Source organism: Staurois parvus, unplaced genomic scaffold (assembly GCF_062004578.1).
Source record: "Staurois parvus isolate SC_StPar_1 unplaced genomic scaffold, SC_StPar_1.0 ptg001458l, whole genome shotgun sequence".
In the NCBI taxonomy this organism is placed as follows: Eukaryota; Metazoa; Chordata; class Amphibia; order Anura; family Ranidae; genus Staurois; species Staurois parvus.
This window is the reverse complement of record NW_028319254.1, coordinates 235,102-259,981: the sequence shown is the minus strand read 5'-3', so window position 1 is coordinate 259,981 and position 24,880 is coordinate 235,102. Positions and strand designations below refer to the sequence as shown.

General features: G+C 43.1%; 1 protein-coding gene across 1 annotated transcript in view; it reads left to right on the top strand.

Moving 5' to 3' along the window:
• Positions 1-24,880, top strand: part of LOC149435872 (uncharacterized) — a 66,163-nt gene that overhangs the window by 39,203 nt on the left and 2,080 nt on the right. The window contains exons 6-8 of the mRNA XM_089662348.1: positions 8,407-8,504; positions 8,584-8,790; positions 8,898-9,039. Of these exons, the coding sequence (XP_089518474.1) occupies positions 8,407-8,504; positions 8,584-8,790; positions 8,898-9,039 (447 nt within the window). The remainder of the gene's footprint in view (positions 1-8,406; positions 8,505-8,583; positions 8,791-8,897; positions 9,040-24,880) is intronic.

Below are 24,880 nucleotides of genomic sequence, written 5' to 3'. Positions count from 1 at the left end.
AACCTTGTCAGAATATTTGCATAGAAACCTATCATGGTTTACAAATGTAAATCTTTTTGGGCCTAACCCTCAACACAGACATTTCCATGTGACCATGAATAAGAGTTCCAATATCTCCCCGGTGTTCTGCAGACAGATAGACATTTCCTGATGACTTATGTTGTACAGATTCCTCGTGTTCCCAGATATGAGCTCATACATTGGACTTGTCCTACTTTCTCCAACCAGGAGTGAATGGACTTGGCAAGATACTCTCCCTATGTGGAGGACACGTGGCCTGCTATGGTTTTGGAGGTGGGGGAAGTGCATGCATGTCCTCCCCTTTCCTGGCCAGGCAGGCTGCAGACTGGGATATGGGTCTAGGATGGATTTTGTGGGGGACCCCATAAGTTTTGGGGTTTTGTTTTAAGGATTTGGTATGAATTTATCCCCTCCCTCCTAGATTGTAAGCTCAAAAGAGTAGGGCCCTTGAACCCCTCGTGCTTTGTTACTGTACTGTCTCATGTACTGTCCCCCACTATAATGTACAGCGCTGAGCAAACCTTTCGGCGCGATATAAATAATGTATAATAATAATATAGTAATAATAATTTTGGTGGAGACCACGTGCCATTTTTTTACATGGTGTCTTCCTTGAAATCCATTCTAAACCTGAAAGGCCTGGTATGAATTTTATGGGTGACACCCCATGCCACCCCAGAAAACCGCAGCTGACACCTGAATGGAATGAGCAGGAATTCATTGCTGGTTGTCAGGATGCCTGGGGTTGCTGGTTCTCTACTAGAGATGAGCCCAACTTCCCGGGGTTCAGTCCAAGCAAGGTTCAGAGAAGTTTCCATGCCAATTCCAAATCCCATCAAAATCAATGGGAGCAAAATCAAAAGGCCCATTTTCTAGGCCAATAGGTGTGAGAAAATAGCATGGGAGAGGGAGGGGCACTGTCATGGGGAACATGTACCAGTGCAAAAAAAGTTTTTCAAAAATTCCACATTCGGCCAGGAGCGGGAATTTTTCTTAAATAATAAAATGTCCAATTCCTTTAACCTCTTCATCTCTGGAGAAATGTTTTCCTTTTTGTACACATGTATAAATCTGCATTTGTCTCGAGTAAATAGATACCAAACAAATAGATACCAAACAAGTCAAGTCTTACAATTGTGTGCACCTGAGACATGGCAAAGAATGACGGCCCCTGAAAATCTCCATAGGAGACACTTTAAAGCCTTTACTGCTCATCAGTATAGAGACAACTGTGATCTGTGGTGGTGGAATGATTCCTCTCACTGCGACATTCGTGGCGATACCTCACGTGTGGTGAAATCACGCTTTACATACACATACACACCCTTTGTGTACTTTTGTGTTTTCAGGGCAACGGGGGTTATGTTTAATTTTTTAATAAATGTTATTGTCATTTGTATTTTTGTACTTGTGTATTTATTTCCTATTTAGCTGCATTGCTATCACAAGCAGTTAACAACCCCCCCACTGTGACATCATTGGTCAGGTGACAGGTCCTCTTTATGAGACATCGGGGCTCTATTAGACCTCCAATGTCTCCTCTACCCTCCAATGCACAGATGGCGCTCGGTTAGATGCTTCCTTGGCTGGATCACCCGGGGAATGATGGCTCAGAAACGGGAAACACTCAGAGCTGAGGACTGCCGGCTTCATTCAGTGCAGAGGGGATCGGGGAATGGACGTTCACCATTTTCTTCCATCTTGGCCTCCTGAAGGCACTGGATGTGGTCTCTGGATCCCAGAAGGAGTCCTGGAACCATGCGGGGGAAGGGGGAGCTGTGATGGGGGCCTCACTACCCACAGTGTAAATGGGATCAGGCAGTTACACAGCCACCTGGATCACTTTTACTGTGCAGCTGGGAGGCGGCTGAAGGAAACAAGCACTGCTACTGCCGCCATCACCTTGTGAGGGTCTGTATGATGTTTCAAAAGAAAAAAGGAAGACAGCAATTTAAGCCGGTTAATTGTTTTTCTTTGTAAATGTCACTTTTTTTGTAGCCCCTCCTACAGCAAAAATGAAGAAATGTATAGAGTCCCCCAAATACATACCGGACCCTCTGAGTCTAAGAGTCTATGGGGGTACCTCATACAAAAAATCCAGAAAATCCATAGCAGACCCTTAATCCAAGCATGCAGCCTGGCTGACCAGGAAAGCGGTAGGGAAGAGTGTGTGGCCCCACCCCCCTCCTGAACCATACCAGGCCATGTGCTCTCAATATGGGGTACCTTGTCAGGGGGGACCCCCTGTGGCAATGCACCTTGTCCCCATACAGATGAGGACAAGGGCCTCATCCCACACCCCTGGCCTGATGGTTGTGGGGGATCTGTGGTCAGGGAGGTCCATCAGAATCTGGAATGCTCAGACACTGACCCCCCATATCAGTGAGTTTGGGGTACATAGTACACAGCACCCCGAATAAAGGAAATAAAGTGATAAAGACCATCAATGTCCTCATTGACTGATAGCGTCCTGAGCTGTCATCAGATATATAAAGTAAGGGGTGGGGATAGTGGTGACATCATTGCCCATATATGGCCATATTCACACAATGATGTCATCCTCTATTCCCCGCCCGTTTGCCTACGTGGCCATGTAAGTGAGTCGGCGGGATGAAGTCAGTTGTTGCTAAGGACGCAGCTGTTGCAGGCAGCCATTGCTTCCCTGGCAACCAGGGAGAGCCAGAAGCCGTCACATCGGTCTGCAGCAAATGCGGTAAACGTTGGATGTTCAGAAGAGTGTGGGAGCCGCCAGTGTTCATCCAAACTTCTGTCCAGACTCGGAGCTCATCCCTAATGCAGATTATTGTCAGTGTGTGGAAGGATTGAATCTACCAGACCGGGATCTGTAGGTGTGTGTGTGTCACTGCCCGGCACACCAGTCACATCACACACTCCAGGTTGTGCTAATCTGCCCTCAATCATGTGTGTGGGGTGTGTGGGAAGTTTAAGAAGTGATCCCACCTGGATTCTGGATGGGAGGATAGCTCGGGGATCCTCTGAGGTGTGTGGGGATCACTTGTCTGCTCCACAGACCTCAGATTGTATCAGATTGTATGAAAGATTTGTATCTGCCTGTGCGTGTCCAGCCAGCCCCATGTGGGAGAGTCTCCCTCCAGTGGTGGTCAGCAGTATTGCAGACTGTGAGATCTGTATCATCACTGGTATTATCTTCCCAGAGAAAGCTCCACCCTCATTCCTCCTCCACCAATCAAGGATCTCAATCCAGTTAGCCAGTCACTGTGGGCAAGATTTCCTTGACACCCATCATTGGTATAACATCGAGATAAAACCTTGGGATAAAATAAGTCCCATCCTTGGTGTCAGTGAGATAAAATAAGCCCCATTGTTGGTGTCACTGAGATATAATAAGCCCCATCGTTGGTGTCACTGAGATAAAATAAGCCCCATTGTTGGTGTCATTGAGATCAAATAATCCCTATTGTTGGTGTCAGTGAGATAAAATAAGTCCTATTGTTGGTGTCAATGAGATAAAATAAGTCCCATCCTTGGTGTCAGTGAGATAAAAAAAAAACCTTATTGCTGGTGTCAGTGATATAGAACAAACCCCTTTTTTTGTGTCAGTGAGATAAAATAAGCCCTATTGTTGATGTCACCGTGATAAAAAAATGTCCCATTGTTGGTATCCGTGAGAACAAAGTGTACCCCCAGCCCATCATTGGTGTCACTGAGATAAAAAAAAAGCCCCATTATTAGTATCAGTGAGAACAAAGTGTACCCCCAGCCATCATTGGTGGTCAGTGGTGGTACTTACCTGATCCCACCCTCCCGCTGCCTCTCTTCTGATGTCGGAGTTCCACTTTCCCTGTCAGAAAGGAGATGTCGGCTCCCAGCAGTCGGGTGTCATTGCAGTGCCTGGTGATGGCAGAGCTCCCGGCTGTCCCTCCTTCCTCCTCCTTGGTCCCTCATTCGGCTCGGATCTCTATAGTTGGATATAAAATGCTCTATTTATCTATCAGGAAGTGTTTCCCGGGGCTAAACCTTCCCTCCAACGTCTACATTTCTGGATTAGTACATTTCTAAAGCCGGTATAAAGGAATAGAAGTATAAACAGCACTTGTGGGGTTATCTCATCATTTCTTTGTATAATTCTCCTTTAGGAGGCGTGGCAGGGGGTGTGTCCTCTCTGTGTGGAGTCCTGGAATCTGTGAGAAATGGACGTGATGGGACAGGACACTAAATCCTGGGACTGTCCCTCATCATCCGGGACACTCAGCACCAATGACAGAGTCGGGGCCACACTACCAGACATTTCTCAGGGATGCAGTTCCTCTGACCTCCATAAGGTGGTGATCACAGACAGGGAGTCTCTCTGGAAGACAAGAAGTGATGTCAGGTACAGACAGGAAGTGATGTCAGGTACAGACAGGAAGTGATGTCAGGTACAGACAGGAAGTTCCATGTGGGAGGAAGCAGAGAGAAGTTGTTGAAAGTGGCAACAGAGTAAGTAATAAGATGTTATTTCCTATTTACACTCAGTAACCCCCCGTCATGTCCGTCCTCTTCCTCCATAGTCATGTCCGTCCTCTTCCTCCATAGTCACTGTGACGTCTTTTATCTCCAGCAGATGTTGATACACACATATATAGTGTGGGAACCCAGATTAACCCTTTCAGGGGGATGAGTTGATGATAATATATTTGCTCCCAAAGCTGGCCTACATGGTTCAGTTTTATCGTTCAGCCAGCGGGATGACCATAAAACCTGAAGCGATTCCCCCATCCACACATTGGAGGTGGATGGGGGAATCCTCCCCGCTGCACTCTTGTATTCTGACAATGGGGGGACTCCTCCGCTCTCAGAATACACGGATCAGCACTGAAGCTATTGGCTGCAGCCGCTGGGGGAGTGTCTTTTATCCGGCAGTGGCCACACATGGATGGAAATGTGAGCGATCCCTGCTGAACCAGCTGAATTTCCATGGATCTATGGTCACCTTCAGTGACTTCCTCCCCTCCCCCTCATCTCCTTCATGATGGAAGTCATGCTGAGATCATCTCCCATTGGCTGAGCAATATTCTCATTTGTCTCTCAGCTCCTTCTTGCTATTCCTCGTCCTGCCTGTTGTTTCCTTGGATTGATTTTCTGTGTAGTGACCCCGGCTTGGTCAGATTCCGGACAGATTTCTGAATGGTAAAGGTCAAAGTTCACTCTTCAGTTTAGGAGAGGTAGGACGCACCCAGGAACTAGGATTTGATTAGCATGGGAGCCTCATATAGAGGACCCCTCAAATCTCCCCATCCAAATGTCCCTCCATCCAGAGTCTATATGTCCTATGACATCACACTGACCTCACAGCTCCTCCTTCCAATGTCCTTCCATCCAGAGTCAGAGAATCCTATGACATCACACTGACCTCACAGCTCCTCCTCCCAATGTTCCTCCATCCAGAGTCAGAGAATCATATGACATCACCTTGACCTCACATCTCCTCCTCCCAATGTCCCTTCATCTGGAGTCAGAGAATCCTATGACATCACACTGACCTCACAGCTCCTCCTCCCAATGTCCCTCCATCTGGAGTCAGAGAATCCTATGACATCACACTGACCTCACAGCTCCTCCTCCCAATGTCCCTCCATCCAGAGTCAGATAATCCTATGACATCACACTGACCTCACAGCTCCTCCTCCCAATGTCCCTCCATCCAGAGTCAGATAATCCTATGACATCACACTGCCCTCAGAGCTCCTTCTTCCAATGTCCCTCCATCCGGAGTCAGAGAATCATATGACATCACATTGACCTCACAGCTCCTCCTCCCAATATCCCTGAATCTGGAGTCAGAGAATCCTATGACATCACACTGACCTCACAGATCCTCCTTCCAATGTCCCTCCATCCAGAGTCAGAGAATCCTATGACATCACACCGACCTCACAGATCCTTCTTCCAATGTCCCTCCATCCAGAGTCAGAGAATCCTATGATATCATTGTAACATATATGTAAGAGTAGAATCATGTTATCAGTAGCTGAGATGTGAGGTGATCAGTAGAAATATGTAATTGTAGATCTAGATTCATTCCATGTTATTACAGATAAGTGTTCAGTATTCATTCAGAGACATATGTTCACCAATTAGCATCTGAAAGGACAGAGCAGCTTCTAGGCTGGAGGTGACACCTGGATGCCAACAAAACATTGTCACCTATGTAGCCAGACTTTGCCACCTTCCTAAACCTAAAAGAAGAATCTTAATCATTTTGGCTACAAGAGTCAGCAGGAAATGTCTGCCAGCTTTGAATTATATCCACAGATCAGAGGAATCTATTTAATCTCTCATAAAATCTAAAATATGTGTTGCAGAGAGATGTAAATACTTCTTTCTGATTGGACACACTGTAGGCTACATCTGCATGTAAAACTATAATTGTAGCCTCTGTAGAATCCCAGAGAAACACACAAAATGGTCATATGGCGCCTTATTGTGACAGCTGAACAGTGATTGGTACTGTCACGATCGGACTGATGCGCTGGTGTCAGAAATAATTTTCCTGACCCAATGATCCAAACCGTTTCTGGCCCATTCAAGATTGGGCACTTCAGAGCACAGAACATCCTGTGGGCTGGTACAGGAACACCCCCCAGGGTTGATTGGCCAAGGGTTAAAGTCCAGCCCACTTTCATATTTTAATAAATTGAGGACCCTGAGATATGGACAGTGGGATTCGTACAGAATCCATGTGACTGGTGAATTGTGGACTTTCTCTGACTTGCTCCAGTCGCAGGATAAATCTTCGTAAAAGTTTTATTTCTGTTTTTATTCCCTTTTATTCTATAGTCAATAGCCAATGTTTCTTTTTGTATTTTCTGTAACTGTTTTTTCTTTGTACATATTTTATGCACTGCCCACTTTTGTGATATTAAATCATAAAATGAATAAGTGACTTCTGTGTACTAAGCTCGGGCTCATATCTCCGGAGAGATTGTTGTATTGTAGAGTCTATGTGCTTGGTCTACGTTCATTGCCAATCTGTATGCAATTGCACTGCGTGTTGGCAGATTGCCTGCAGATTGTAAAGTAGCAGATCTGCCAGATGGAGATTTGTGTGTGTGTGGTGGCCCAGCAGACCAGTCTGCAGATAAACTGTTGGGTGGTGGCAAGCTACTGTTTGTTGTGTGTCTGGTGTGGGGGGGTGGGAGAGTGATTAACACCGGGGTTCCAGCTTGTAGGATAGCTGGAAGAATCCTAAAAAGGTGTGCCAATTGCTGGGCTGCTCCTCAACCCTTGCACAAGATTGTATGTAAGCTTTCTGTCTGCCTGTGTGTGGTCAGCCAGCTGGATTGGAGTGGAGTCTCCCTCTAGTGGTGACCAGAGGTAGTACAGACTGTGAAAGTGTATCACGGCCAGTCTTATATGCTCAAAGTCCCCCTCATTCCCTCTTTACCTCAGTCACAGACGGATCACGCCTCAGTTAGCTAGTCACCATGGGCGTGCATTTTATCTGTGACAATCACACTGACCTCACAGCTCCTCTCCCAATGTTCCTCCATCCAGAGTCAGAGAATCCTATGACATCACACTGATCTCACAGCTCCTCCTCCCAATGTCCCCCCATCCAGAGTCAGAGAATCCTATGACATCACACTGACCTCACAGCTCCTCCTCCCAATGTCCCTCCATCCAGAGTCAGAGAATCCTATGACATCACACTGACCTCACAGCTCCTCCTCCCAATGTCCCTGCATCTGGCTTTTTTTCTGATGCTCTTAGGATGTGGGGTCCCTTGGCATCCTCAATAGTCAAAAAGTCTGCAGCAACCCTATACCCTGCGTAGTGTGGGGGTCCTGTGGGGGGAAATTATACCTCAGCCTGAAGTGGGGCTTTAATAAAATGGAGACCTGAATGGAGAGGTGAGGAGGATTCTGGGAATATCATTTGATGTGACTATTTGTGTTCAGATGTAGAGTTTTCCTCCTGTGAAGTCTGGAGATCATATGACATCACATTGCCTCCACCTCCCTCCCTGATAGAAGAGAGAAAGAAGAAGAAGATTCTAGAAGTCACCAGAGAGATCACTGAGCTGCTGACAGGAGAGGTGAGCGGTGCTGGGAATTCTGGGACATTCTCCAGTAACAGACAAGGGATGTGTCTGGATGGTGACTGTATCATTGTGTGTGTCAGGTTCCTATAAGGTGTCAGGGTGTCACTGTCTATTTCTCCATGGAGGAGTGGGAGTATTTAGAAGGACACAAGGATCTCTACAAGGACGTCATGATGGACAATCAGCCGCCCCTCACATCACCGGGTAAGAGGAGACTTTATTGTAAAGGAGAGAGCAGTACGGAGGATCCACCTAGATCCCCCATCATCTGATAAACACATAGAAACAATGGATTCAGTCAGTGTGTGTGTTTCCTACAGATGGATCCAGTCATGGGAACCCACCAGAGAGATGTCCCCGTCCTCTGTATTCCCGGGATTCCACACAGGAAGGTCACACCATCCCTCACCATCATCAGGTAGATGATGACAATTATTGGTAGTTGTGATTTATACACAGCATGTTTGTTACAATGAATGTTTTATTATATCTTTCAGAGTGGAATCCTCGGGGATGATAATATTGATGTTAAAGAAGAGTATAAAGAGGAGGATGAGGAGTATGGAGTGATGGAGGAGTTTTCAGAAGGACACAAGGATATGATGGAGCCACCTAATACCAGGAACCCCCCAGAGAGATGTCCCCGTCCTCTGTATTCAAGGGATTCCACACAGGAAGGTCACACCATCCCTCACCATTGCAAGGTTGGTGGGAAGGAGCATCTAGAACATGGACCTGTAGAGACTATATGTGAATTTTTATGTGACCTTATATTTTACAGATGATATTTTCTCTCATTTCCTTGATTTAGAGTGGAGATCCAATCGATATAGAATTTGAGGTGAAAGCAGAAGCAGAAGAGGCGTATGTGAGGGATGATCAGCAGTCTATGGAGGAGGATGGAATAACGGGGACATTTATAGAGGAGGACACTCCTACAGAGATCAGCACAGGTGGGTCATGAACACTAAATCCATTCCTCCACCCATACTGCTCACTGATTGGTCCAGAGTAGGGCGGGGACTGGGTGATATCAGCCTGGGTGATATATTTTATTTTTACCTTCATGCATTCTTCCTTTAGAGTCACTTTAAGCCACCACTGATTATTGGACTACACTTGTAGCGCTCACCCCGAAAGGGCCGGCTGATATTTCCTCAGGCTCTTTTTCAAAGTGTCAGCCAGGCACACAAGATGGAAAGATGGTGTTGGACCCGTAGGGTTCTCTTCCTGGTATTTTTCTATGAAGGCATTGATGTTGGTGTAAATGATCTGGTTCCTGGGCAGGTGTCTTCTACACCCCCGAGGATCTGCACATCTTCATCTCCCTGGCTTGTAGTGTAAGGCAACGAGAACTGACGTTGAAGCTCCACACCACTGCTAAGAGGTCCAGATACAATTTTAATTCCAGTAAAAGCCGGTTTAGGGGGTCAGAGTGCAGCCGTCATCAGGGCTTGACTGGCAACAATGGGAACAAACCAGAGGTTTGGTGGCCACACAAGATGCTTGTATTTCACAATGCACAAAAAATACAATTGTAGGTCCGGTTCACTTTAATGCTAGTCAAGCCCTGATGAAGGCAGCGCTCGGACCCTCGAATCGCGTTGGCTACTTCTTGGATTGTACCCCTAACTGTTAATGAATGAAGTTGTATCTGGACCTCTTAGCAGTTGTGTGGTGCTTCAATTTCAGTTCTTGTTCCATCCCAGTCACTCTTCTGGCTCCATGAACAGTCTAGGAATATCCCTTTATAGATGATGTATTATGGGGTGACCTGGGATATGGTGCAGGGGGGCTGTGGGGTACTCCAGTAGTAGTGTGGTAACATGGGGACACTATGACTTTCTCACACTTCTCAGAACGGTCCTTCCAGCAACAACTAATGGACTGAGTGACATGAAGACACCGTAGGAAATGTCCCGCTGTAAGCCAGCTCTAGCATCACACAGTCACTAGGATCCTACACACTGGTCTGTACTCACAATGTCCCTGGGTACTTAGATGTCTCCTTCCAATATCAGCCAGACATTCCTCCCATGAACCCTCCAGACTAGATTCTCAATCAGATCTAGCAAGGTTCAGTACAATAGGTCCCTCAGATCCAGCATAGCTGGGACCTCGATCAGCACATTTACAATCACAGCTGGACTGCCCAGAATGGAAGCAGCTCGTCAGGCTGGGAACTTCTCCTCCTGGACAAGAACAGGGCTGCCTCAGACCCTAGGCTATTTATGTACTCCCTGGCCACCTACTGGGCATCCTCCTCCAGGGATTGGCTGAGACAAAATAAATATGCAGGCTGTGAATCTGCCTTTTCCAGCCCACTATGTTTTATAATACTCCAGAAGGCAGGGGAAGCAGTTGAACCTGAAGCCATTGAAGGCTAGAACAGTCCAAAACATTCAATCACTGATTACAGGGGAGACAAAAAGGACTAAAGGTGCCTAGGCTATCTAGAAACCTGTCTAGGAGTGTGCTATGGACTATATAATTTATATTACAACTTGACCCATGCACCATATACTGTATGTTGTACATTACATACTCCTGACCCCTGCACTATATACTCTATGTTGTACATTACATACTCCTGACCCCTGCACTATATACTCTATGTTGTACATTACATCCTCCTGACCCCTGCACTATATACTCTATGTTGTACATTACATACTCCTGACCCCTGCACTATATACTCTATGTTGTACATTACATACTCCTGACCCCTGCACTATATACTCCATGTTGTACATTACATACTCCTGACCCCTGCACTATATACTCTATGTTGTACATTACATACTACTGACCCCTGCACTATATACTCTATGTTGTACATTACATACTCCTGACCCCTGCACTATATACTCTGTTGTACATTACATACTACTGACCCCTGCACTATATACTCTGTGTTGTACTTTACATACTCATGACCTCTGCGCTATATGATCTATGTTGTACATTACATGCTCCTGACCCCTGCACTTTGTACTCTGCAGTACATTACATCATTCTGATACCATATAGTTCTAACTTTCCTCTGTAATAGGTTGTACATTACATCAGCCTTACTTCTTTCACACCCATTTCCTGCCAGCTGAACATTTTATATCGGATGATGTGATTGGAGCACAGACTTTTACATGGTGATAATAATGTGATAACATCCTCCAACTTTGGACCCTTAAACAGAAAGTGATAATGAGGGAGGAGTCAATACCCCAATGATGGTGGTCTTCAGGATCAGTCCAGTCTTCATCTTGGTTGTTCTCCCCCCATCCTCACTCTCTGACCTCTGGTGGGGCTCAGCCCCGCTGTTCTTCATGACTAAATCATGGACTAAATAAGGAAGTGCAGTACTTCTTGTGTTGGGAAGATGGCGATGAGTGATAGAGGGGGTGGGGACCCTCGTCCTATAATCCCCTCATCACTGTCCCTCCTATAAAAGACAGTTCTGGTTTTTTCCTCACTCTCTGACTAAGGTCCATGAATAAAGAAATGACCTGGTAGGAGATCAGAGGAGCCATTTCTTTGTTCCCTTGAGGGTGGACTTGTAAGCTCCTCAGAGACCAAGCTGCCAGATATGGGCGGAGTCCTGGTTTGGGGGAAACCAATCAGCTGTCTAGTAATCCTCTTTGTCTTTGTATTTTAGTCCATGGCCGGGAGATGAGGAAAACCTCCGAGGATTGTCTCACTTTGTCTCCAGACTGGAAAGTAGAAGATGAGGACATCACACAGTATAGTCCAGGAGAAAATCCGGCTCCCTCCAATGTCCATCCGGCACCACCCAGTGTAGATGGACCATCGGATTCCTCGTATCCTGAGGAACCTCAGAGTGTGCGGGACCGGGCCGGCCTTCCAACAGGGAAGAGGTTCTCCTGTACTGAGTGCGGGAAGGGTTTCCATTCAAAATTCCTAGTTAATAGGCATAAAATGTCTCACACGGGGAAGAAGCCGTATTCCTGTGCTGAATGTGGGAAATGTTTTATACAAAGATCATTTCTTGTCATACATCAAAGATCTCACACGGGAGAGAAACCGTATTCCTGTCTTGAATGTGGAAAATGTTTTTCATTGAAGTCCCATCTTTCCACTCATCAGAGATCTCACACGGGAGAGAAGCCATACTCCTGTCCTGAGTGCTGGAAATGTTTTAGACAAAGATCAGCTCTTGTCATACATCAAAGGTCTCACACTGGGGAGAAGCCATATTCCTGTCCTGAGTGTGGGAAATGTTTTTCAGTAAAGTCCAATCTTTCCAATCATCAGAGATTTCACACGGGGGAGAAGCCATATTCCTGTCCTGAGTGCAGGAAATGTTTTTCACGGAAGTCCAATCTTTACACACATCAGAGATCTCACACAGGGGAGAAGCCGTATTCCTGTCCTGAGTGCGGGAAATGTTTTTCAGAGAAGGCCAGTCTTTACAAACATCAGAGATCTCACACGGGGTAGAAGCCGTATTTTTGTCCTGAGTGTGGGAAATGTTTTTCACGGAAGTCCCATCTTTCTAAACATCAGAGATCTCACACGGGGAAAAAACACTTTCCTGTCCTGAGTGAGGGAAATGTTCCTCACTGAAGTCCTGTCTTCCTGTACATCAGGGGTCCCACACAACCCTGGAGGTGTATTAGTGCCTTCAGTGCGGGAAATGTCTTCTAGATGAATGTTGCTGGACATCCCAGCTCTCATGTGGGGAAGAAGCACACCCTGATATACACCTCAGATATACTCCATGGCTGATCTTCATCATGGAAGTAACAGTTGATAAGGAGATCAGAGGCCCCCAAAGACATGGATGAAGTGTGGGACCGGGTTGGCCATTGATGGCAGGAGAAGTTTTCAATGTATTTTCCATGAATGGAAGACATTCCAGCAGCTCAGATGTGATCCTAATAACGTTGGTTCCCCCATTCACACAGGAAGAATGGACATGAACTCTCACTGAGGGAATTGCTATACAAACATTCTATGAATAGACCCCCAAATGTCAGGAGACGTTTCTATAAAGACGGGAAGTATGGAGCAGAGAAATGAATAGACCTCCCAGCAATGTTATTACCAGGCTGCAGCTAGGGGGAGCTCTAATGTCACCCCAGCAGAGTGATCCCATCTAGCCCACATTAACCCTCTCACTGCCAGAGCTGTTTCTGCATGATTTTGCACACATGGGAAAATGCAGATTTTGGTCCTGAAGATGAGATAAACCCCCAAACATCTATTCTGTGACATCAGAGGCCCTGGAGAATAAAATGGTGGTGATTGTTAAGGTGTTCCCCGTACACAGATTCCCCTTCATATCCGCCTTTATTTCCTCCTTTCCCCCATTTTCTATGTTGGGATCTTTTCTACAATACTTTGTTATAATAATGGATCATGTTGTGTATTGTATTGTACACCAATAATAATGACTCCGCCCCCCATTCCAGACAAGGGATCTTCCTGACCAATCGGATTCCTTCCTTTACTATTTCCTGATTTTTATGCTTCAATCTTGTTAAATGTAAAATTATAATAAAACATTTATTGAACAAAAACTATTGTGTGTGTCGGTGCAATGACGGCAAACTTCAATATAGAACATTGCTCCTCGGTGACACCTCACACCCTTCAATAACGGCGCAGAGTGCGGGGGTCAGCAGTATATCATATACAGCCCACCATACAGAGTGCAGAGGGGGGCTGTAGTGTGCCCCCCCTCCTGATCCATACCAGGTCACATGTCCACAACATGGGGGTCACCTTACCAGGGGGGATTCCCCCAGGTATAGCACCTTGTCTGGTGGCTGTGGGGATCTGTGGGTGGGGGTCATATTGGATTCTGGAAACCCCCTTTAATAACAGGGGGCCCCCATATACCGTTCCCCCATGTGAATGAGTATGGGGTATATAGTACCCGACAATAGCACCAGCCCAATGACAGCTCCCTAAACTGTCATCATCTACATAAGTGAAGGGACAGGGATGGTGGGACCTTATTACCCAAATGTGACCATATTTGGTCAGTGATGTCACTGCTTTCCCCGCCCCCTTCCTTACATGGCAGGGATTCCCAATGACATCACTGATTCCTGGGGGTGTGGCCGCTGTACCCATCCATGTCTTCCTCAGGCACCAGTGACAGCGGGAAGCTGTTATATATAGAAGTGGTAGAAATGTCTCTTCTATATGTGATGATCGGCTCCTGCAAAACACGGGACCGGAACAGGCAAAGTTTGGTTTGTACTGTCGTCTCATCCCTACTCTCCGACAACTAAACCCAGAGATCATCCCAAGTGGTCATTGTATTTGTCCCTTACATTGGTGACCAATGGGAGAAGGACCCCTTATATCAGTGGTCAGTGTAGTGGTCCCTTACATTGGTGACCAATGGGAGAAGGACCCCTTATATCAGTGGTCAGTGTACTGGTCCCTTACATTGGTGACCAATGGGAGAAGGACCCCCTTATATCAGTGGTCAGTGTACTGGTCCCTTACATTGGTGACCAATGGGAGAAGGACCCCTTATATCAGTGGTCAGTGTAGTGGTCCCTTAGATTGGTGACCAATGGGAGAAGGACCCCCTTATATCAGTGGTCCGTGTAGCGGTCCCTTACATTGGTGACCAATGGGAGAAGGACCCCCTTATATCAGTGGTCAGTGTAGCGGTCCCTTACATTGGTGACCAATGGAAGAAGGACCCCCTTATATCAGTGGTCCGTGTAGCGGTCCCTTACATTGGTGACCAATGGGAGAAGGACCCCCTTATATCAGTGGTCAGTGTACTGGTCCCTTACATTGGTGACCAATGGGAGAAGGACCCCCTTATATCAGTGGTCAGTGTACTGGTCCCTTACATTGGTGACCAATGGGAGAAGGACCCCTTATATCAGTGGTCAGTGTAGTGGTCCCTTACATTGGTGACCAATGGGAGAAGGACCCCTTATATCAGTGGTCAGTGTACTGGTCCCTTACATTGGTGACCAATGGGAGAAGGACCCCCTTATATCAGTGGTCAGTGTACTGGTCCCTTACATTGGTGACCAATGGGAGAAGGACCCCTTATATCAGTGGTCAGTGTAGTGGTCCCTTACATTTGTGGCCAATGGGAGGAGGACCCCATTATATCAGTGGTCAGTGTAGTGGTCCCTTACATTGGTGACCAATGGGAGAAGGATCCCCTTATATCAGTGGTCAGTGTAGCGGTCCCTTACATTGGTGACCAATGGGAGAAGGACCCCCTTATATCAGTGGTCAGTGTACTGGTCCCTTACATTGGTGACCAATGGAAGAAGGAACCCCTTTTATCAGTGGTCAGTGTAGTGGTCCCTTAAATTTTGTGACCAATTGGAAGATTCCCTTTTATCAGTGGTCAATGTAGTGGCCCCTTACATTTTGTTACCAATTGGAGAAGGATTCCCCTTTTATCAGTGGTCAGTGTAGTGGTCCCTTACATTTTGTGACCAATTGGAGAAGGATTCCCCTTTTATCAGTGGTCAGTGTAGTGGCCCCTTACAAAAGACTAGAAGGTCTAAAAAAAAACTAAATGTGAATGAATCACCAGGACCAGATGGCTTGCACCTGAGAGTCCTCAAAGAATGTAGCCAGGTCATTGACAGACAGTCATTCCACATATTTAGGAAAGCTTACTGACCGGAATGGTGGCAGCGGATTGGTGAATATCTAACGTGGTTCCAGTATTCCAGAAAGGACCGAGATACATATCTGGAAGCTCCAAGCCAGTCAGCCTAACATCAATAGTTTGTAAACTATTGGAGGGATGATAAGGGACCATACCCAAGAATTTGCTGATGAACATAGTATCATTAGTAGTACCCAGCATGGATTTATGGGAAAAGATCGTTCTTGTCAGACCAACCTATTAACAATCTATGAGGAGGTGAGCTGTGATCTGGATAAAGGAACCCCCGTGGATGTAGAAGCAACGAGGATTGTGTCACTTCCAGAGTCACTCAGATGTAAACCAGCCAGTTCCAGCTTGTGAAAGCATCAGAATGAACTGATCTTGGTTTGATCAGATGTTTTTATGGTCAGATTGGGATCTGGGGTCCAATAGACCCCAGATGTCTCAGTAAAGAGAACCTGTCTGATAGCAATAAAAGTAATAAATAAATTGGGACAGTGTAAAAATAGAAAAAAAATTAAAAGAAAAAAATGAAAGCACCCCCCTCCCTTGTTTGCACACAAAGGCTAACACATACGGAATTCCACCATGCATTGTAAACGGTGTTCTCACCCCACGTGTCTCCACACAGGTATGGCTGGAGATGTCAGAGTGAGAGCGATAATTCCGGCATCAGACCTCCTGTGTAACTCTACACTGGTAACCTGAGTGACACCTATGGGGGGTATTTAGGCCCCGTAGTTTGGCGCCGTTCCACTGGCGTTTGCAATTTTAAAGCGTGACATGTTAGGTATCTATTTACTCGGCATAACATCATCTTTTACCCCCAAAACGGTATTATATTGTGTTTGCTGCACTAACATTAGGTAAAGTTTTCTTTCTAAAAAATGTGCATTAAAAAAAATCTGCAGAAATACGGAGCGACAAATATTGTACCAGCAACCATGTTACTCTCCAGAGTCTCTGCTTATATATAATATTTGGGGGCTCTCAGTCATTTCCCAGCAAATAATGACTTTTACATGTCGGAATGTCAGAATTGGCCGGGTAGGGAAGTATTAATAATAAATACAATAAATAATCGTCTCCTGACATTTAGGAGTCTATTAATAAATGGAACAACAACTCCCCCAGGTAGAAGTGCCGGTACAGTCCATTCCTTCTGTGTGAATGGGATGGGGGGACCAATGGTAGGAGGCTCTTTGCTGAGCTGCTTGAAGGGTTTCCATCCATTTCACATGGAAAATACCACATTTGTCTATTAGATGGTGAGAATTCCTAGGATACTTAGCGCCATCTAAAGGCCAAATGCAGAATTTACCATTTTAAATCAATGGCTGGTTTCATAGCGCTGGTTTAATCCCCTGATGCAGAGCGCACGCAAATTAGTGACCTCTCAGACCAGACCTGGGATTTTTTCTGTGTGTACCTGTCTTTGTGCTGGGAGCACACCGCATGGCGCACTCCCAGCACAAAGACCGGGGTGTCAGTGAGAGCCCCGGGTCCTGGAACTCTCAATTCTGGGTCACATGATCGCTGTGACAGCCCCTGATTGGCTATCACAGTGATCAGTCACTATGAAGCCCACCCCCTTGTTTTCTCTCTTTGAATGGAAGAGAGATACATTGTATCATTATATATATTACACATTGTGTAAAATACCGTATTGTCTTGATATTTTATTAACTTGTATTGGTGAGAAAAGCTCAAAATAGAAAGCCCTTCCAACTCTTGCATAAACTCAAAAATTGATTTAATAATAATTGCATAAAATTAGAAATAAAATATTGGAATACAGAATGTTTAAATAATGTCCAAAAATATAGTTCTGTTCTTGAGATAAATATTATATGTAATTGTGTATGTGTGTGGTGTGAATAAGAAGGCTCTCTTAGCCTTGGTTCCAAAAAAAGTGTGTGTCCAAAGTCTTTGTTCTGCTCTAAAAAAGGAGCAATTCAGCCCCCACCATCTCCTAAAAGTGGGCTGGTATTCTCTTGTAGTCCCACAATGATAAATGATAACAGATGTATTAGTCTTCTTCCCTCCCCTCAGAGTCTGAGTGAAACTTTAGCTTACAGAGATGGGGGAGGGATAGCTAGACTAATTACTACCACATGTTGCTAGAATGTAGAGAAAAAACCCAAGATATATATATATATATATATATATATATATATATATATATATACATCTCCACATATATATATTCACAGACTATATAAAGTCTATTTATCTTACTTTTCCCAATCTAGAACAAATAGAAATATAACAACTCAATTATCCTATTAAGATCCAACTCATCCATACATATGTTAGTACTGTTAATAAGCAGATATTAGATATTAGGTTAAGGAAAGCTTCTAACATTTCCCTCAAAATGATCGATTTATCAGATCTTAATCATTTTCCTTATCTTAATCCATTTATACACATTCTAGTCACTTTCGTATCCTTTCATGCGTTTTTAGATCTTAAGATAACTGATCTGAACATATATTCAACTTGATTCTATAATGGGAAAATGAATTATTTGATAAACCTTTTGTATTGTATCACATAAAAATATTTTTACCCTTATTATTTTCCTTTCCTTTCACCAAATAATTTATCCCCTTAATAAATGTAATATTATAGCACAATACTTTAAAGTATGTATGTCACTTAAAAAATAGATGTTTCATATTTTCCCTCCAAAATATATGTGTAGCACACAGTTCTATAATCCATACATCTTTTCAAATTACCTTATCAACATTTAACCATAACATATGTTCCCTAACTTCAATTCATTCATGTATATCAAATGGTTTTTTTTTTAAATATACATATAACAATGTATTCCAAGATACCACTTGCTACACGTCTGGACGTGCCTTGGTCTATCACCATGGCTTATCCTCTTGGACATTTAACCCATGTTTTGCCGTTGACTGTCTTCATACACACCACGTCTTAAGCTATATGTCTATCTTTCTAGCACGACTCATTCAACATGAAGTGAGCCATTTATCCACAAGTATACACTCTACTTCCCCGTTTTATCTTACCCAAAGCCCTCCCCTCCCCCCCTTTTTTTTCTCTTCTTTCTTTCTCTCCTTCCCCTTCCTTTCTATCCTATACACTTACCTTTCCCACTATACTACCCTACATACCCTTCTCTAACTAACCCCCTCTCTGTCCGTTCTCTAGTTCACACCTGTATCCAAATCCTATCACTTATATATCACAAACAATACAGAGCATTGATCTTCAAACAGGTGTGCTATACTCCACTTAACTCAAATATCCAATCCATGGACACACGAAACATAACAGACACGACATCATGTGCTGTTCTTACTCAACATTTCACACTCCCTGATATAGAAACCTGCTCATAGGTCAGAAGACAATCTATCTCAATGCTTATCTACTATACTCTGTATATTTGCTGGACTGTAATATTATATTGTCATAATATCTTACACCATTCTGATCTGTATTGCTTTTTAAGCTTTGACCCATCTGCGAAACGGGAGGCGACATGCTGTGTTTTGTTCAGATTTGGTTCCATAACTGTATATGCACTGTTATGCCTTCTTTCTTCTAATAAAAATATTTTTTGGAAAAAAAAAAACAATGTAAAGCTGTCTCAGTTTTTCTATATGTACCTTAGGAAAACTTATCTCTAGCTTAATTAACAACAGATGTTCTGACTAATTAGAGTGACTCTGTTGTAACAAAAGTTTAACCCTTTCACTTCTGAAAGTACATAGTGTGTGATTGTAAATGTTTGTGTGAAAACTGATCTCATCTTGATATGGTAAACAAATCATGTCAAAATAAAATGTACACACAAAAAAAAATATACAGTGGGGATCGAAAGTTTGGGCACCCCAGCTAAAAATTTGTATTAATGTGCATAAAGAAGCCAAGGAAAGATGTAAAAATCTTCAAAAGGCATCAAATTACAGATTAGACATTCTTATAATATGTCAACAAAAGTTAGATTTTATTTCCATCATTTACACTTTTAAAATAACAGAAAACAAAAAAAAGCGTCTGCAAAAGTTTGGGCACCCTGCAGAATTTATAGCATGCACTGCCCCCTTTGCTAAGCTGAGACCTGCCAGTGTCATGGATTGTTCTCAATCATCGTCTGGGAAGACCAGGTGATGTCAATCTCAAAGGTTTTAAATGCCCAGACTCATCTGACCTTGCCCCAACAATCAGCACCATGGGTTCTTCTAAGCAGTTGTCTAGAAAACTGAAACTGAAAATAGTTGACGCTCACAAAGCTGGAGAAGGCTATAAGAAGATAGCAAAGCGTTTTCAGATGTCAATATCCTCTGTTCGGAATGTAATTAAGAAATGGCAGTCATCAGGAACAGTGGAAGTTAAAGCAAGATCTGGAAGACCAAGAAAAATATCAGACAGAACAGCTCGCAGGATTGTGAGAAAAACAATTCAAAACCCACGTTTGACTGCACGATCCCTCCAGAAAGATCTGGCAGACACTGGAGTTGTGGTACACTATTCCACTATAAAGAGATACTTGTACAAATATGGTCTTCATGGAAGAGTCATCGGAAGAAAACCTCTTCTACGTCCTCACCACAAAAATCATTGTTTGAACTTTTCAAATGAACATATAGACAAGCCTGATGCATTTTGGAAACAAGTTCTGTGGACCGATGAGGTTAAAATTGAACTTTTTGGCCAGACTGAGCAAAGGTACGTTTGGAGAAGAAGGGGCACAGAATTTAATGAAAAGAACCTCTGTCCAACTGTTAAGCATGGGGTTGGATCAATCATTCTTTGGGGTTGTGTTGCAGCCAGTGGCACTGGGAACATCTCACGAGTAGAAGGAAAAACGGATTCAATAAAATTTCAGCAAATTTTGGATGGTAACTTGATGCCATCTGTGAAAAAGCTGAAGTTAAAGAGAGGATGGCTTCTACAAATGGATAATGATCCTAAACACACCTCGAAATCCACGGGGGATTACATCAAGAGGCGTAAACTGAAGGTTTTGCCATGGCCTTCACAATCTCCTGACCTCAACATCATTGAAAATCTATGGATAGACCTTAAAAGAGCCGTGCGTGACAGACAGCCCAGAAATCTCAAAGAACTGGAAGACTTTTGTAAGGAAGAATGGGCAAAGATACCTCAAACAAGAACTGAAAGACTCTTGGCTGGCTACAAAAAGCGTTTACAAGCTGTGATACTTGCCAAAGGGGGCAGTACAAGATATTAACTCTGCAGGGTGCCCAAACTTTTGCAGACGCCATTTTTTTGTTTTCTGTTATTTTGAAAGTGAAAATGATGGAAATAAAATCTAACTTTTGTTGACATATTATAAGAATGTCTAATCTGTAATTTGATGCCTTTTGGAGATTTTTCCATCTTTCCTTGGCTTCTTTATGCACATTAATACAAATTTTTAGCTGGGGTGCCCAAACTTTCGATCCCCACTGTATCTGACGAATGAATTATTTCATCAGTAGTCAAAAGTCAATTGTTTTATAAGTTCTTCCTCTATGAGATGCCTTGAGAATTCTTGTCTTCTTCTAGCGCTCTGTAAAGTTAAAATAACTTTATTGAACATAAAAAGACAACAAAAACTATGATGAGTGAATTATTTTTGCAAAGCTTCTTCCAGAATAGATTTCCTTTTTGGAAAATGTACTATCATCTGAAAGGTTTAGAAATATTTGAGCTTTCTTTTAGCAGTTACTCTTAAGTCATTTCCTGTAACAGAAATGCAGTATCATTATTTTGGCATTGATCATTTTACATTGGTTAATCCTCTTACATTAATCTATTAATATCACATATCACAATCACAAACATTTCTAGTCATGACATGGAAGACATATTTTTATTATAACATTTCTTATTGACTTGTAGTGTTCTATTTTTCCGAAAATGGCCTAAATTCTTCTACAAATGTTCTGTGAATTTAAATATAACAGGACGCTACATCTCCATTATTGGTCATGATTCAAAACCTTGGTTTCAAAAACAAAGAAAGGTTTTGTATATACCCAGAGATGACAAAGGACTGCCTTTGTTCTTATCTCTATAAAATTGGAAATATGCATAACTGTTTTTTGTGTTGACTTACTTCTTGTAGTGTAAGACTGATCTGCAGTAATACATACTGGTTTAAAACTTTTCTCACTTCTTATGCTGAAAAGATGAGGTACAAACTTCTCACCTACAGCTGTACAAACATATGTTGGTATGTTTTCCTGAAAATGTCTTTTTGTTACTTCTATCTGTATGTGTTTGGATGACAGTGTTTTGTACCATATAGGATAATTTTCACGATAATTTTCTGTGGAACCATCTTCCTGTAGGAGTTTCAGTGATGAATCAGGTGTCTGTAATATGATCTTACTAGATCTCACAATGTTTTCAGTTACCTTGACTGCAAAGAAAACACTTAACAATTTTTTCATATGTGCATCAAAGTTTTTTTCCATATTTGTCAAAGTTCTTGAGAAGAAACCTATTATTTTCTGATCACCTTCTTTTAATTGTGACAAAGTTGCTGAGTTTGCATTATTGGAAACATTGGTTTCTAATACAAAAGGAATTTTACTACAAAACTCAGCAGTACTCAATGTAGTAGCATTCTGCAGATCTCTTTTCAATAGTTCAAAGGCTTCTTTCTCAGTTTGATCCCATTGATCAAACACACCATGTTTTTGTCTCAAACGATCAAATAATGATCTAGACTTTCCTGCAAAATTGGGTATAAAATCTTTACAATGATTTACTTCACAAAATAAATAGAAAAAGCGCCACACTATTTAAAATAATTAGAGATGAGCGAATTATTCAAAAATTCGATTCGGCTGATTCGCCGAATTTGAGGAAGAAATTCGATTCGATGCAAATTAATTCGCTACGAATTTAACTTATTAAAAGGGTTTCAGAGAGCCTTTAAATTAGTGCAGAACACTGTACCTTTAATTTAAATGCCCTTGGAGATGAGGAAGGACAAGGAGAAGGAGAAGGATGAGAAGAAGGAGAAGGAGAAGGATGAGAAGAAGGAGAAGGAGAAGGATGAGAAGAAGGAGAAGGATGAGAAGAAGGAGAAGGAGAAGGAGAAGGAGAAGGATGAGAAGAAGGAGAAGGAGAAGGATGAGAAGAAGGAGAAGGAGAAGGATGAGAAGAAGGAGAAGGAGAAGGATGAGAAGATGGAGAAGGAGAAGGATGAGAAGAAGGAGAAGGATGAGAAGAAGGAGAAGGAGAAGGATGAGAAGAAGGAGAAGGAGAAGGATGAGAAGAAGGAGAAGGATGAGAAGAAGGAGAAGGAGAAGGATGAGAAGAAGGAGAAGGAGAAGGATGAGAAGAAGGAGAAGGAGAAGGATGAGAAGAAGGAGAAGGATGAGAAGAAGGAGAAGGATGAGAAGAAGGATGAGAAGAAGGATGAGAAGAAGGAGAAGGATGAGAAGAAGAAGGATGAGAAGAAGAAGAAGGATGAGAAGAAGGAGAAGGATGAGAAGAAGAAGAAGGATGAGAAGAAGGAGAAGGATGAGAAGAAGAAGAAGGATGAGAAGAAGGAGAAGGATGAGAAGAAGGATGAGAAGAAGGAGAAGGATGAGGAGAAGGATGAGAAGAAGGAGAAGGATGAGGAGAAGGAGAAGGATGAGAAGATGGAGAAGGATGAGAAGGATGAGAAGAAGGAGAAGGATGAGAAGAAGGAGAAGGATGAGAAGAAGGAGTTTCAACCGCTGTATGGAGGGAATGTCACAGAACTGTCAGAAATAGCGGAGCTCTGCAGATACACTTAGCGGAGCTCTGCAGATACACTTTTTGCCGGCTTGGAATTCTTCTTATTTTCATCCTACTTCTTCTTCTTCTTCATCCTCATCCTCAGAAGAAGAAGAAGAGGATGAGGATGAAGAAGAAGAAGTAGGATGAAAATAAGAAGAATTCCAAGCCGGCAAAAAGTGTATCTGCAGAGCTCCTCTAAGTGTATCTGCAGAGCTCCTCTAAGTGTATCTGCAGAATAGAGGAGCTCTGCAGATACACTTTTTGCCGGCTTGGAATTCTTCTTATTTTCATCCTACTTCTTATTCTTCTTCTTCTTCATCCTCATCCTCAGAAGAAGAGGATGAGGATGAGGATGAAGAGGAAGAAGAAGAAGAAGAAAAAGTAGGATGAAAATAAGAAGAATTCCAAGCCGGCAAAAAGTGTATCTGCAGAGCTCCTCTATTCTGCAGATACACTTAGAGGAGCTCTGCAGATACACTTTTTGCCGGCTTGGAATTCTTCTTATTTTCATCCTACTTCTTCTTCTTCTTCATCCTCATCCTCTTCTTCTTCTGAGGATGAGGATGAAGAAGAAGAAGAAGTAGGATGAAAATAAGAATAATTCCAAACCGGCAAAAAGTGTATCTGCAGAGCTCCGCTATTTCTGACAGTTCTCTGACTTTCACATTTACAGCGGTTGAAACATTGTATCTGTTTCCGAATAAAAACATCTGTATCCTAAATGGAAACAAATAGATACAATGTTTCAACCGCTGTACATGTGAAGGAACTGTCAGAGAACTGTCAGAAATAGCGGAGCTCTCTGCAGGGACACTTTTGCCGGCTGATCGGGAAAAATCCGATTCGCGCACCCAAAGTAGGCTAATATTCGGATTCGACGCGAATCGAATTTTTTCTGAAATTCGAATCGAATTCCACTTCGCCTGGTTCGATTCGCTCATCTCTAAAAATAATAAGCTATGTGTCAGCAGCAACACCCACCAAAAAAAAATTATATATACAAACAATTAATTTGGCAAAGTGAACAAAATCTCATAAGGGTATGCGCTAAAAAAAAATTATATATATATATATATCTCACCATATATTAAGTGTCCAAAATAAACTAGTGTCCAAAACAAAATCTAAATATTCTCTGTGACTTCATAACACTGTGAATAATCCACCACCAAATGAATTAAATGAACTCACCAGAGCTATATGCTGATCAAATTATAGAGCAGCAATAGCACTTGTGCTCTGGGAGTGGTGAATGAACGATGTCCAGATATTAGATGTGGTAATTCTTAATCACGTCCAGGTAATCAATAATGGTGAACAGTAGGAAGGATAATGTATCACTACCAAAAGCAATACTCTGCAGCCAAGGATCTCATGATGAGTCTCTCCATTTAATT